This window comes from Mercenaria mercenaria, chromosome 3 (genome assembly GCF_021730395.1).
Source record: "Mercenaria mercenaria strain notata chromosome 3, MADL_Memer_1, whole genome shotgun sequence".
Lineage (NCBI taxonomy): Eukaryota > Metazoa > Mollusca > Bivalvia > Venerida > Veneridae > Mercenaria > Mercenaria mercenaria.
The window spans coordinates 27964766-27980619 of record NC_069363.1 but is presented as its reverse complement, the minus strand read 5'-3'; the positions used below and the strand labels follow the sequence as shown (position 1 = coordinate 27980619).

Here is a 15854-nt window from a genome sequence, read left to right as displayed (position 1 = left end):
CATCAATAGAGGTCATCTACTCTGTATGTCCAATCATCCTATGAAGTTTCAACATTCTGGGTCAAGTGGTTCTCAAGTTACTGTCCAGAAATGATTTTACATGACCAGGCCCCTGTGACCTTGACCTTTAATAGAGTGACCCAAAATTGATAGGGGCCATCTACTCTGCATGTTCAATCATCCTATGAAGTTTTAACATTCTGGGTAAAGTGGTTCTCAAGTCATTGATCGGAAACGGTTTTCCATGTTCAGGCCCCTGTGACCCTGACCTTTAATAGAGTGACCCCAAAATCAATTGGGGTCATTTACTCTGCATGTCCAATCACCCTATGAAGTTTTAACATTCTGGGTCAAGTGGTTCTCAAGTTATTGATCGGAAACAGTTTTCCATCTTCAGGATCCTGTGACCTTGACCTTCAACAGAGTGACTACAAAATCAATAGTGGTCATCTACTCTGCATGACCAATCATCCTATGAAGTTTCAACATTTTGGGTCAAGTGGTTCTCAAGTTACTGACCGGAAACAGTTTTCCATGTTCAGGACCCTGTGACCTTGAACTTCAATAGAGTGACCCCAAAATCCATAGGGGCCATCTAATGTGCATGACCAATCATCCTATGAAGTTTCAACAGTCTCGGTCAAGTGGTTCTCAAGTTATTGATCGGAAATGATTTTCAATGTTCAGGCCCCTGTGACCTTGACCTTCAACAGAGTGACCCCAAAATCAATAGGGGTCATCAACTCTGCATGACCAATCATACTATGAAGTTTCAACTTTCTGGGTCAAGTGGTTCTCAAGTTATTGATCGGAAATGGTTTTCAATGTTCAGGCCCCTGTGACCTTGACCTTTAACAGACTGACCCAAAATCAATAGGGTCATCTACTCTGCATGACCAATCATCCTATGAAGTTCCAACGTTCTGGGTCAAGTGGTTCTCAAGTAATTGATCGGAAATGGTTTTCAATGGTCAGGCCCCTGTGACCTTGACCTTTGATGGAGTGACCCCAAAAACAATAGGGGTCGTCTACTCCAGCAGCCCTACCACCCTATGAAGTTTAAAAGTTCTAGGTCAAATGGTTCTCCAGTTATTGATCAGAAATGTAGTGTAACGTACGTACGTACAGACGGACATGGCAAAAACAATATGTCTCCCCCAGTGGGAGGAGACATAATAACACAATTATTAGAATGCTTGTATTAGATATTATTAAAACCTTGATTAATTATTTGTTCTTTTTTGTTCAGCCAATGTCAGATACTGCATGTCTTCATCACAAATTGTCCCACTAGAAATGGCTCCCTTAACATACAGGGGTTTTAACAAATTAACAAACAGCTATACTTCTGAAGATATGGGCCTCGTCTGTTCATTTTCTAGTCTTAGATACATTGATTTATCTCAAGTGTTAACTTATGGAAATTCGACTCAGTAAAACCTAATTAATACCTAATAATGAAAAAAGATATGGACAACAAAACGTTTAACTAACTTGCCCCAGGCCAGGATACAGGCCGAGGGGGCCCATGCCCCCCAGTTGGCTGAAAAATGACCTGTACTCATCAAACTTGCACCCAATTTTGGCAATGAATAGTATTTCAACAAAAGCAGTTCAGTTTTTATTGCAACATGGATGTGAACAAAAACCATAGCTAAAGTCATTTTTACGAGTGGTTACTACATTCATTTTTTTTATACTAATTAGTAAAGGGTGCCTCAAGGCTTAGGCCTCACCAAATTAAAAAGTTGTTCATCGGATTTGCCGCTCATATGTTTTCAGAAACACAAAAAAAAAAATTTTTTTTTTGTTTTTGGCTTGCGCTCGCCCCATTAAAAAAAATCAAGCCAAAATTTGTTGGTGCGCTACTTTTTACAGACGTAACAGTGTACAAATGCTTTTAATTCCAGTCCCAGATTAATCTAAAATGGACTTTAATCACAATAAATACATACTATGCACACATCATCTATAATATATCTAGCCTTACTCACTTGGCTTATTGGGATGACTTATTTTATGATCTGATATTTTATAGTTGTCTTCCCTCTAAGACAGAGACAGCGACAGTCAAAAGTTATTACGCTGTCCCAAAACGTCCTATTATTTGGACTATAATATATCATAATACTCATATTTAGTTGCATTAAAGTTATTTCCCCTTTATGCAGTTATGCCATTTTCTTTAAAAGTTTACCAAATTGAATTGCTACAAAAATTAAAATTTATTTCATTGAAAATTGAATGAAAAAGCTATAAAGATATTTGACCGAAAAGTCAAGCTAACAAGAGCTGTCGGATGACAGCGCGCTCGACTATTCGAAGAATTGATTGAAGAATGGGGTCAAAATATTTCCATAGATTTTCAGACAAAAGAAAACAATGGATTAAACAAATTTTTTTCCTGTATTTGTGGATTTCGATTAGTCTTGCACTAAGTGGCAATGTGTGACCATGATGGCAAATATGTTATTAAGTTATATGTTAGGCAAACACAGACTTGTATGAAAAGTTTAACTAATTTCCAAGTCCAAAAAGGGTCATAATTCAGTCAAAATAGTTGACAGAGTTATGTACACTTGCCTACAGATGGAAATCATGTTGATATACTAGTGTTAACAGTTTCAAAGCCACAGTTAAAATATTTTGACCAAAATGTCAAAGTCCAAAAAGGGCCATAATTCAGCCAAAATAGTTGTCAAGAGTTATGTACTCTTGCCTGCAGATGGAAATCATAATGATAAACAAGTGTTTAAAGTTTAAAAGCCATATGTCAAATAATCTTGACAAAACATGGACATATACGAAAACAGAACCAATTTCCAAGTTCAAAAAGGGCCATAATTCAGCTAAAAAAGATGACAGAGTTATGTACTCTTGCCTATTGATAGAGACTATAATACTGAACAAGATATAAAAGTTTCAAAGCCATATGTCAAACACGTTACACAAAATATAAACTGGTACGAAAAACTTAACCAAGACTTCTAAGTTAGAAGGGGCCATAATTCAGCCAAAATGATTGATGGAGTTATGTACTCTTGCCTACAACTGGATATGGTGATGGTAAACAAGTGTTGAAAGTTTCAAAGCTTTATCTCAAAAGACTTTGTCAAAATGTAGACTGGTACGAAAAACTTAACCAAGATTTCTAAGTAAAAAAGGGGCAATAATTCAACCAAAATGCTTGATGGAGTTATGTACTCTTGCCTACAACTGGACATGGTGATGGTAAACAAGTGTTGAAAGTTTCAAAGCTTTATCTCAAAAGACTTTGCCAAAATATGAACTGGTACGAAAAACTTAACCAAGATTTCTAAGTCAAAAGGGGCCATAATTCAGTCAAAATGCTTGACAGAGTTATATACTCTTGCCTATAACTGGACATGGTGATGGTAAACAAATGTTGAAAATTTCAAAGCTTTATCTCAAAAGACTTTGTCAAAATGTGGACTGGTACGAAAAACTTAACCAGGGTGTGACGCCGACGCCGACGCCAACGCCGACGCCGTGGTGAGTAGGATAGCTCTACTTATTCTTCGAATAGTCGAGCTAAAAATGCTACATTTTCATAGCAGGAAATATTCAAGTTGCATATCTATGTCATGATTATGGTTTATAAATGCATTGTTGTATATTACACATTTTCTAACAGCATTTTCAAAAGCATACATTATTTGATTACACTGTACTGTATGCCAATGTTATTACCTTTTTTTTCACGAGTTCGCTTTGTTGTGCATCTGCAGGTCAAATTTTCTCAATCCCTGGTGAATTATTCTTAATGTAAAAGGGCTGTACATTCTATTTTAAGGTCTTTATTGGTCAATCGACAGCCAAATCAAGACAAATATATTTCTTCGCTCCTAGCTCGCTCCTGATTTTCTCAAAAAACAAAAACAATATTTAAATTATTTTTTTGCTCGCCGCCTCAAATTTTTCAGAAAAAAATCCAATGAACAACTTTTCAATTTGGTGTGGCCTTATTATAACAATGGTTGAATGCTTGCACCTGTGAACAATTGTTTACAAATGATTCTACATTTTATCCTTTAAACTTGACAATATTACTGATCTATAAAGAAAAACAAATCTTACATTTTCACTCAGGGCCTGTTTCATAGAAATTAATGAGTTTGAGGTAAGATCTACCTGAAGTGCAACTTACTTTTTGGTTGCGGGTTTATCCCGCTACCAAAGTTAAAGTGTATTTCTGACAATCATACAGCATCTTATTTGATTCCAGATCACACCCAAAGGATGTTCATGTGCAACACAAAGTAGTCCCATTCATAAACAAGGCTGATGAATTATCAATGATCAAGCATTTCTTCAACCTCTATCCATGAATTCACACTGACCATTTAGATTATACAAGATCTATCAATGATAAGGTATTCCAGCCCATGTTACATCACTGACTTCCAGCTGGCAATTTAGATGAGTTCATGTAAGGTCAGGCAGGCAAAGTTCATCTTAGATATGAGGCACATTTGTATTTGTTTCTCATACATGTATATTTATAGATTGGCATTTAAACAGAGAATAAATTTAGCAAAACCCGCAACCACCAGACATCTCAAGGCTTTGATTTCACTAATACGGACCAAAATTTTCAACTGTTTCTTCCAACCATCAACTTTGATTATAACTGGAAGGTTGGGAAGTGTGTGTGTGTGTGGGGGGGGGGGGGGGGGGGGGGGGGGGGGGGGGCTGGTCCTTAGTAAAATCTTACTATGATATAAGTGTGTTAGATATAGTTAAAAATAAAAAAAAAACAAAAAATGTAAGCAGCTTGGCTGTAAGTGGCAGCAATGTAACCATTTGTAAGACAAAACAAACCTACTTAATATAATGAAATGAGTTCAAACATTGTGACCAGTTGGCTTCTAAAACAGAGCTTGATCTACAGCTTGGGCAGTCAACAAACCATTTACATGAATGTCAACCAGAAATACCTGGGTAAACTCTTACTGAATTTGACAAAAGCAACACATTTCTGCTTTTATTTTGTTACAAATGGCATTCTCTTTTAAAGTGGGACAACTTTTGGAGAATATTTCAAGTAAACAGTATAATGGGACAGTACTGTACTGTGTATTGGGTGGGTACATTGTTGGTAAAGATGTTGTTTCTTTACCAAATATTTCTGTCGTTTGATGACAAACTGCTAAACTTGTTGCTGTCGCATCTATTTAAATACACACAAGTTAAATTGTATAACCACTAAATTAAAAGCATCTGACATTAACATTTTTTTTACTTATCAACGTAATATTCTTTACACAGCTTTTTTACATGTTTTATGCTAGAATAGCATTAATGCATGTTTATTTCCTGTGTAATCCTTGGGATTCTGCAGATGTTATAATACAAAAACAACATGTAATATCTATATTATATTCTTAATCACAAGAAAAGTTGAGTACTCTATGTTCTCATACCTCCAAGAACCTTGGTTGTTAGGACACAGGGACATGCAAAAGTTATATTTCCCTATCTGCTGGTACAAGAAAAGTAAGTTTACAGTTATCTAGAATTACTTTCTCTCATATTAAACTGTCTATACTTCTACATGTACATTCACACATACAGTTATATCTGTAACTTTTGTATTTTGCGACCACTGATTCCTCAAAAACAAAACCATGACACTTCAAAGAGAATTTCATACTCAGCATGAAACTGAGAGTAACTGAAGCCATTTTAAGCTTCTAATTAATCAGGCAGTCAGGTGATATCTATAAGACCTACAAAGGACTGGTAAAAAGTACAAACAGATATCTTTACATGTTACTTAATTTAACTTTTAAGTACAGATTCTTGGAAGCTTGTAAGGCTAACTGACAGCTGTTACTTAACTGAAATACTGTCTCAATCACCTGGTTAATTAAACCCCATGAAACAAACAAGCACTGGTGTCATAACACTGCTAACTTATGACAACAACAAGAGCTGTCACTATTGGTGACAAATGCCCCCGAAGCACGCCCAAGAATGCTACAGTTGTCTGCGCAAAAAAATCACACATCATTTTGTGACCTTGACCTTGACCCGAGAGACCCGGGTCATAAGCATGACACACTTTCTCATTATGGGGAACATTTATGCCAAGTAATTTCAAAATCCCTTCATTAATGGCAAAGTTATGGATCGGGCATGAAACAGACCCTGTCACCCTTTGACCTCTAAGTGTAACCTTGACCTTGGAGCTAGGGGTCTGGGTCTTATGCAAAACACATCGTCTCATTATGGTGAACATTTATGCCAAGTTATTTAAAAATTCCTTTATGGATGGCAGAGCTACAGCTTGGATAAGAATTTACACGGACGCACACACGGATGGACTGACAATGGGATTTTAATATGCACACCTTTGGGGGCATAAAAAACTCAACAACAGAGATACTAAAGACGTGACTGTGTGCAGATCTTCAAATGAAACATGCATCTATCCAATAACATATTACATGATTGTACGTCATTACGCAATACATTGATATTTGTTTTAAATAGCTGCAAAATCTACTCAGATCATTTATAATCACAAACTGCAATAACCTATCATTAGGGGGGAAAGATAGCATTGTTGCTTAAATCATGAAACATGTTGAAACTTGCACATACGTGGCATGACTCTGCATTGCCCAACATTTTCATGGTTACGGTAAAATACAACCATGTTACAATAATTGTTATCCAAAGTAAATCTACATTCGTTTTTTAATCATATATAGCAATTACCATGTAGGAGACGATGCTTGTACGACCTTCTGTGACCTAATATGATGTCACTACATGCCGCTATCTATTGAAGTGCGGGGGAGACATTGTTAAAATTCACCTCGTCAGACAAGCCGTCGCGCACATTAATACTACAACAACATTTGTTGCTAACAAACACTGAAACATTCTTTTTTATGAGGTTTGTTGTCAAGACACAGAAAATCTTTATAAAGTCGAGCAGTGTACTTTACAAAGAGATTAAACAAATTTTTGCAGTCGAAGGTAAGTTATCATATGTGTCTCACACTTTGGTCAGGATTTCAGATAGTTACATTAGAGCGCCAGAAATGACCAAACAATGTATTAGTTCAAGATAATACAGTATTACTTTCCATCAAGCAGATATATTTATATCAAAGCACTCAATTGTTGATGCTTGCAAATTTCTTATGTCAGTTTTATTTCAGCCGAAACAGTAAATAACTTTATTTGTTTTGTTTGAATCTGCAAATTGCATGTAACTATGTTTTGATCTTAATATTTATGACTGTTAAAAATTCCAAAGTTGTAACGTTCACAAATATTGGCCTACGGAAAAATCATAAAAATTACCAAAAACAATGTATGCAGTTAAATTTCTTGCTAATTATCATTTCATTTTGGCTTGAAATATGCAATTTCTAGAAGAGCGCTTTATCTTTGTGTTTAGTAATGAAGCTGTTCAAAATAAATTCATACAACAGAAACCATATAAATCATGAGTCTGTCTCGACTGGAAGATTAAGAGATATTAAATGGAATTTACGAGTTTAAATAAGGTTTAAACTATCTAATTATAAAGACTGTAAATTAATAACTTCTGCAGTAGTATCTATATTTACTGACATCACCTGGTACCAAAATGTGTCCAGTAATACAATATTTTTATACAAACAACAGTGGTTTCAACATTACATGACATATTCACAACGAAAATGCTTAACATAATACTTCCATATCGTACAACAAAAGCACAGCAAAACATATGTAAAACAATGTGCCTATCAGGCTTGTGGATCATAGGCCAAAGCATTCTGAGGAAATGAGCAGAAAATCACTTGCAAACGGACAGACAACCAGCTTAATTACATAATATATCTAACTGAATATTAAGTAGGACAGAGACCTTTGACAATGAAACCTCATAATTAAGAGGGGTCCCCTGTTACTGTTCTTTTTGTATTAACTATCACTGTAACCTTGACCTTCAATCTACTAATCTCAAAATCATTATGGGTCACTGAGTACCCGCAGGCCATGTGCCTGCACATGAGCAATGTGCCTGCAGTTTGAGAATTGTAGTAAAGACTTTTGTCAAAATGTTTAGCAGAAACAGTGTTGTACTAACAGTCAATGTGCCCTTGACCTTTGACACACTTCTCAAAATCAACAGAGGCCATTCACTGTTGCTGGGCAATATGCCTGACAAGTAGAGGATTGTAGGTCACAGAGTTTTCAAGGTACTGAGCAGGAATATTTTTTGTACTAACAATCACTATGACCCTGACTTCATAATCAATAAGGGTTATCCACTGCTCATGAGCTTATCTAGCTTGAGGACCTGAAGTCAAAGTATTCTGAATATATTGAGCAGAAATGTTGTTTTTTTCCAACAGTCACTGTGAAGTAACCTTTGACCCACTGAGGTCATCCATTGCATAGCAATGTGCATATCAAGTTGAGGAACATAGGCTGGTGGACACAAAATTGCTAACAAACAGACAGTAAGTTAGACAACCAGCGCAATTACATAAACCTTCCCTTGAGGCCTAAATAAAGTTTGCATACCAGTTATTATTTATATACATATATTGAATGGAAACAGTAGGAATACAGATGCAGTCATACTAAGAGGGGCGTAACTATAAAAAGCTGGACATGAAAATCCCAACAATATGCCCATGTGAACTTGATGTTGATGATGTAAAAATTTAAGTTCATTTGAAATGGATGCGATAAACAAGGTGCAGATTGTAATATTATAAAATCATTACAAGAGCTGTTGGAGGACAGCAATGCTTCACTATTCAAAAGCCTTATCGTTAGAAAGTAACAATATAGAACAGAACAGAACTTTGTTCATAATAATATGAATTAAAGTGTGTGAAGTTTCAGCCAGTTACTAGGATACTGGCTTACATAAAAAACTTAACCATAAATTGTATAGTCTTACAAAACAGCATTAGTGCCAGGTGCGTTTTATTTATCAACTCGAAATTTTGAGATACTTAACTTGAAATTTCGAGATACTAACTCGAAATTTCGACATACTAACTTAAAATTTCGACTTACTTAACTCGAAATTTCGACTTACTTAACTCGAAATTTTCGACTTACTAACTTGAAATTTTGACTTACTATCTTGCAGTATCTTCATTGGTTTCAGAGATGTTCAAATAAAACATCAATTTTGCCACCTTTTTTAAGTCAAAAACGTAAATTATTTTGTCAAAATTAAAGCAAAGGTTATGGAATTTGATGAGTAAATTAACGTTATGATCTAAAATGTTTGTGTGAAATTTGATCAAAAACATGAACAGTTTCAGGAAATGTCAATTTTGAGAAATTTTCCAAGAGAAAAAGGGAGATAATTTTATCAAAACAAAAGTCCGAGCTATGGGACCTGGTATGTGAACATGTCTTATGATCATACAAAAACAATGTAAATTTCAAAATGAGAACTTTATTGGTACAATATATGGGATAGGATAGGACATGGACAGATGGGTTTGGACCAAGTGAGTCCTATATAACCTCCTTAGAGGTATAATGAGTGGGTTGGTCGACTTGAAGTAAATTTATTCCTATCCTCCAGATTGTCAACTAAACCAAGTAACCATATCTAAATTTGATCTTGCCATCAAATCTTGCATTTTTACTGTAGTTAGTATATGTTTCAAAATTATCATTTGACTATCAGACAGAAATGTAACAACGTCATGATTAATTTTTGCATTCTCAAAATGTTAAATGCTACAAAGTCTATAATAAATGCTAAATATAGAAGTATAACTACAGGTTTAGATTTATACACAGGCTTCTTTAATTACCTAAATTTGAGGAAATGAACATGCATAATTCAAATAAAACTATGATAAGTGATGCATAAAATGGAGAAATGCTTGCAATATTGTGAACTGTTAGATATCACACTGATCATAATAACACTGCAGGTGCTTCAAAAGGCTACAAAAAGTTGCCAGACAAGCTGGTCAAAGTGGAAATATAACGTTAAATGATACTGAAACTGCATGTTTAACAGTAACTAAAAATAGCAGGTATGACTGGTCATACAGAATTTAAATATTTATGCTTCATGTAATAAAATTGTTTGGACTTTCAGCTTTGCAGTATTATGTGACCTGCACAATAAATACTTAACAGAACTATGGCTGACAATCCTATGATCAATGGCTTTGATATTTCTGAAATGGCCTGGACAGAAGAATCCAAGGTGAAAATCTAGAGTTACAGACGAAACTTTTCAAGTTGAAGGTGATAACAGCAATGTAATGTTCAATTAGCACGAGCCCTTGCTTAGAATCATAAACAAGAGGACCATGATGGTCCTGAATTGCTCACCTATCCCCACATGACCCAGTGTTGAACTGAGTATGACGTCGTTATTTCTATTATTTGACATAGTGACCTAGTTTTTGAGCACATGTGATCTAGATATCATCAAGATAAAAAATTCTGACCAATTTTCTTGAAGATCCATTGAAAAATATGGCCTCTAGAGAGGTCACAAGGTTTTTCTATTATTTGACCTAATGACCTAGTTTTTGAAGGCAAGTGACCCACTTTTAAACTTGACCTAGATATCATCAAGGTCAACATTCTCACCAATTTTCATGAAGATCTCGTGAAAAATATGGCCTCTAGAGAGGTCACAAGGTTTTCTATTTTTCGACCTACTGACCTATTTTTTGACCGCACGTGACCCAGTTATGAACCTGACCTAGATATCATCAAGCTGAACATTCTCACCAATTTTCATGAAGATCCATTGAGAAATATGGCCTCTAGAGAGGTCACAATGTTTTTCTATTTTTAGACCTACTGACCTAGTTTTTGACCCCACCTGACCCAGTTTCAAACTTGACCTAGATATCATCAAGGTGAACATTCTGACCAATATTCATGAAGATCTCATGAAAAATATGGCCTCTAGAGAGGTCACAAGGTTTTTCTATTTTTAGATCTACTGACCTAGTTTTTAACCCCATGTGATCCAGTTTCGAACTTGACTTAGATATCATCAAGGTAAACATTCTGACTAATTTTCATGAAGATCCATTGAAAAATATGGCCTCTAGAGAGGTCACAAGGTTTTTCTATTTTTAGACCTACTGACCTAGTTTTTGACCGCACGTGACCCAGTTTCGAACTTTACCTAGATATCATCAAGGTGAACATTCTGACCAATTTTCATGAAGATCCATTGAGAAATATGGCCTCTAGAGAGGTCACAAGGTTTTTCTATTATTAGACCTACTGACCTAGTTTTTGACCCTACATGACCCAGTTTCAAACTTGACCTAGATATCATCAAGGTGAACATTCTGACCAATATTCATGAAGATCTCATGAAAAATATGGCCTCTAGAGAGGTCACAAGGTTTTTCTATTTTTAGATCTACTGACCTAGTTTTTAACCCCACGTGACCCAGTTTCGAACTTGACCTAGATATCATCAAGGTGAACATTCTGACCAATTTTCATGAAGATCCATTGAGAAATATGGCCTCTAGAGAGGCCACAAGGTTTTTCTATTTTTAGAACTAATGACCTAGTTTTTGACCCCACGTGACCCAGTTTCAAACTTGACCTAGATATCATCAAGGTGAACATTCTGACCAATTTTCATGAAGATCCATTGAAAATTATGGCCTCTAGAGAGGTCACAAGGTTTTTCTATTTTTAGACCTAATGACCTAGTTTTTGACCGCACGTGACCCAGTTTCGAACTTGACCTAGATATCATCAAGGTGAACATTCTGACCAATTTTCATGAAGATCCATTGAAAATTATGGCCTCTAGAGATGTCACAAGGTTTTTCTATTTTTAGACCTACTGACCTAGTTTTTGACGGCACATGACCCAGTTTCGAACTTGACCTAGAATTTACCAAGATGAACATTCTGACCCATTTTCATAAAGATCCCATGAAAAATGTGACCTCTAGAGATGTCACATGGAAAAGTTTACGGACGCACGCACGGACGCACGGACGACGGACACCGCGCGATCACAAAAGCTCACCTTGTCACTTTGTGACAGGTGAGCTAAAAATTCTAACAATTACTTCGTGCTATATAGCTACTGAAGTATGATCCTACATGCTTCCACCTAAACTGCCTCATAGATTTTTTGCTGCATAAGAAATCAAGAGATCAATGAAACTGTCTCAATGTTATTGACTGGAACATACTGATTATACTTACACATTCTGGTATGACTGTACAGAGCAGGTACAAACTTTGAGGCCCATTTTGGGTATTTCTCTGCATCCAATGTCATCACTATAATATCATTATATAGATCATAGGCCACAGAAGTCAGGTCCTGAAAATATACATCATCTTATAACCAGTGTAATCATATTTACAGTTCAAATTCATTCGCATTTCTTGGTGATTTTCCTTTAAACTTATGAAAGAGGAGTGAAGGTAGTTCTGCATGTTTCAAGAACTGGAAGTGATGACGTAAAATCATTTATCTATTAAACAAAGATGCCCAGATCCAGCTTACAAAATTGTAAATAAAACCACATAGAAATAGCTACAGGTTACTCAATAAAACCCTAACAGTTAAATCTTTCTTAAGATGAAACAGATCACCAAAACTGACACATGAAAAACAAAAGGTTATAAAATCAGACTGAAATTAGCAGATCCCTTTAATCATAGGCAAATATCTCAAAGATTAAAAATAAGCATATAGACCTATATAATTTATTTAACCAAACAGTAGACAACACATTAATTTACAACTGTGAGAAGCTTCATCAAAATCACAGAAGTAAGCCAATGTCAAAGTCGAACCTCAAAATCAATAGGGGTCATCTGCTGGTCACGATCAAGCACCCTATTAAGTTTCGTGATCCAAGGCCCATGCGTTCTCAAGTTATCGTCCGGAAATGATTTAACTGTTCCGGGTCACTGTGACCTTGACCTTTGACCGATTGACCTCCAAATCAATAGGTGTTATCTGCTGGTCATAACCAACCTCCCTATCAACTTTCATGATCCTAGGGCCATGTGTTCTCAAGTTATCATCTGGAAACTGTTTAACTGTTCCAGGTCATTGTGTCCTTGACCCTTGACCTACTGACCTCAAAGTCGAACTTAACCTGTATTTTATTATGTTACACCTGTGTACCAAAATTTATGATCTTAGGCCCAAGCATTTTCAAGTTATCATCCGGAAACCGTTTACCTGTGTCGGATCACTGTGACCTTGACCTTTGACCTACTGACCTCAAAGTCGAACTTGACCTGTATTTTATGATGTTACACATGTGTATCAAAAATTATTTAAATCTGTCAAGCTTTCATGAGTTATTGTAACCATGAAAACCAATGGACTGACAGACCGACTGAGCGACTGACCGAGCGACAGACAAGCTCACTGAAACTTTGTTTTGTGGGAGTATAACTACACCTTTAAATGAGAATATTTTTAACTTAACATACGTAAAAGTTAGATGTAAAGATGAATGCTAACCTTAAGGAAAGTTGCAGATTCTGTAAGATTATCTGTATTGGCCATAGCAATAAGGATTGGTAATCCCTCCTCCTTCAGCACACTGAAAATATACACATTCTATAACACTTTAGGTACATTAATCAATCAATCTGATGTGGCAATTCAGTGGAGTTTCATTTTCATTCATTATAGCTGCATTATGATGAAAACTTATTATAGCCTATCAAAGTCTGCTTCCAGGAAACAAGCCAATTTTAGTGTCCTGCCAGGAGCAACTGTCATTGGTGAATTTCAAACCAACAAATTCTAAGCTGCTTATCTTTAAAATTACATCAACTGAAGGTACACATATGTACAGTTAGGGCAGTTATATGTAGTTTAGAACCAATTCCGGATAGCAACTTAGTACAGATACAATGTATTTTAACAAATACATGTAAAATAGTAATATACCCAGCTCTCAACTGGTTTGTTTGTTTGTTTAGGTATGTTCTGGTAAGGTAATCGTGGATTTTTTATTTAATATTTGCACGAACATGCATATATTTAACTGTACATTACCGCTACATTTATATCAAGAACTAACCTTGTAGATGTATGGAACATATCTGAAGTGAGCGGTGTTACTGGCATTCTGCTATGGTCCAGTATAAACTCTGTCACAACATCAGTACACGTCGCAACATCTTCCTCACATGTCTGACTCGCATTTATAGTATAGCTGAAATAAACAAAAGCTGTTTGTAAAACATATATGCCTATCAAGACAGCATGTCAGAGGAAACTGCGAAGTGTAATATTTAAGTAGAAGGTTTGCTGTACCTCATGATAACCTTTTCTCATGACCCCCAAAATGCTATAAAGCTACATTGCTGTAGACTCAAGCATTCTTCAGCTATTGATAAAAACCTTCATTGACCTTGGTCAGGCAATAATCACAGGGTTGGTACAGAGCAACCAAGTCAAAATTCCAGTACTTTTCATTACTTGTCTACTTTTTCAAGGTCAGGATTTCTTGAAACCACATTTTGAAATTTTAGTCCCAATAACTTTATCAGCTATTTCCAAAATAGTGTTTTAAAAGAAATTGCATGTTGTGTAAACTGTGATAAAATGCTGTCTACTGATGTGCACCAGGCTCCATGTTCACAAAACATTTTTCGGTCTCAGCTGAGTTTGAGTTTGAAATTTTAATATCAATTTTACTAAAACTTCAAGGCTAAATTCTAACTGAGACTGATCATCAATACTGAATAGCCACTTGAAAATAGTTATTAACTTAAATTTTTGTTTTAAACATGCTATTTACATATAAATGACAAATAAAGTTTCATTATCAAAATCAGCTGAGACTGAAAACCTTTTGTGAACAAGGGGCCTGGAATTGTCATTGGACCAAATATCATTACTTTCTTTCAAATCATCTTCATTTTTCTATGCCTTTTTAAAAACTGATTAAAAATTGATCACTGCAGGTCCAAACATTCATCATTTATTCATCAGTAAGGTCAATGTGACCTTGACCTATGACCTACTGACCCCAAAGCATTAAATGTCATCTACTAACCACAGGCAGTCAACATTGAAGTGAACCGGTGTCAAATATGACTTGAATGAATAAAGGGAGGTAACAACGATATAAATTGCTAACTGTGTACTTAAGCATTAACTAACAGTCACAAATTTTTGCTTGTGACTGATTAAATTTGCCTCAAGCCTCAACACTTACTTCAAATGCACAAAATATGTAGCATATTCAAATGAAAATTTCCAAACCATGCTGCATTACTTATATTCATAGTTACTTAGTTTAAATCATTTAGACATATATTTATATATAAGCAATCAAAACACACATATTTTATAAGACAATATCTATTACAGTGCACTTGCAGGACCAGATGTCATGAAACATATTTAGTGGTGTATGTATCAAGCATTACATGTACCAAACATAGAAGGTGGAAATATTTTATTGAAAACTGTGCTGCAATTACTGTATCAAAGGAAATGTTATGGATGTTATAATGTCACATTACCTGTGAGGTTTATGGAACCTATGAAGTAACTCATTTTCAGGGTTTTCCATGGTGTCCAGTAACGGTACTCCATGTTCCATGACAACTGCCTTCACATTGTCTCGTCTTTCCAGCGTCAACTGAAATAATCATCTACAGGTAATAACACTACACTGTACAAATCTTAAAAAATACTTTAGGACAGCATGCCAAAATCAGCTGATAGAGACGGCCACTTAAAAAACTGGGCTTGTTTCATAAAAGAAAGTTAGATGCAATTTGAGTCCTAACTTAATCTTTTGCAGTAACTTTGATGATCATTGTTAAAACCATACTTCAATTCTAAAATCACTATCAGA

The 15854-nt window shown here is 35.5% G+C and overlaps 1 protein-coding gene across 1 annotated transcript in view; it reads right to left on the bottom strand.

Annotated features, from left to right (window-relative positions):
• LOC123525859 (uncharacterized) overlaps nucleotides 1-15854 on the bottom strand; it is a 177554-nt gene that overhangs the window by 28163 nt on the left and 133537 nt on the right. Inside the window, exons 18-21 of the mRNA XM_053538077.1 lie at nucleotides 15517-15635; nucleotides 14064-14198; nucleotides 13496-13577; nucleotides 12214-12334 (exon numbers count right to left, since the gene is read on the bottom strand). Coding sequence (XP_053394052.1) covers nucleotides 12214-12334; nucleotides 13496-13577; nucleotides 14064-14198; nucleotides 15517-15635 — 457 coding nt within the window. The remainder of the gene's footprint in view (nucleotides 1-12213; nucleotides 12335-13495; nucleotides 13578-14063; nucleotides 14199-15516; nucleotides 15636-15854) is intronic.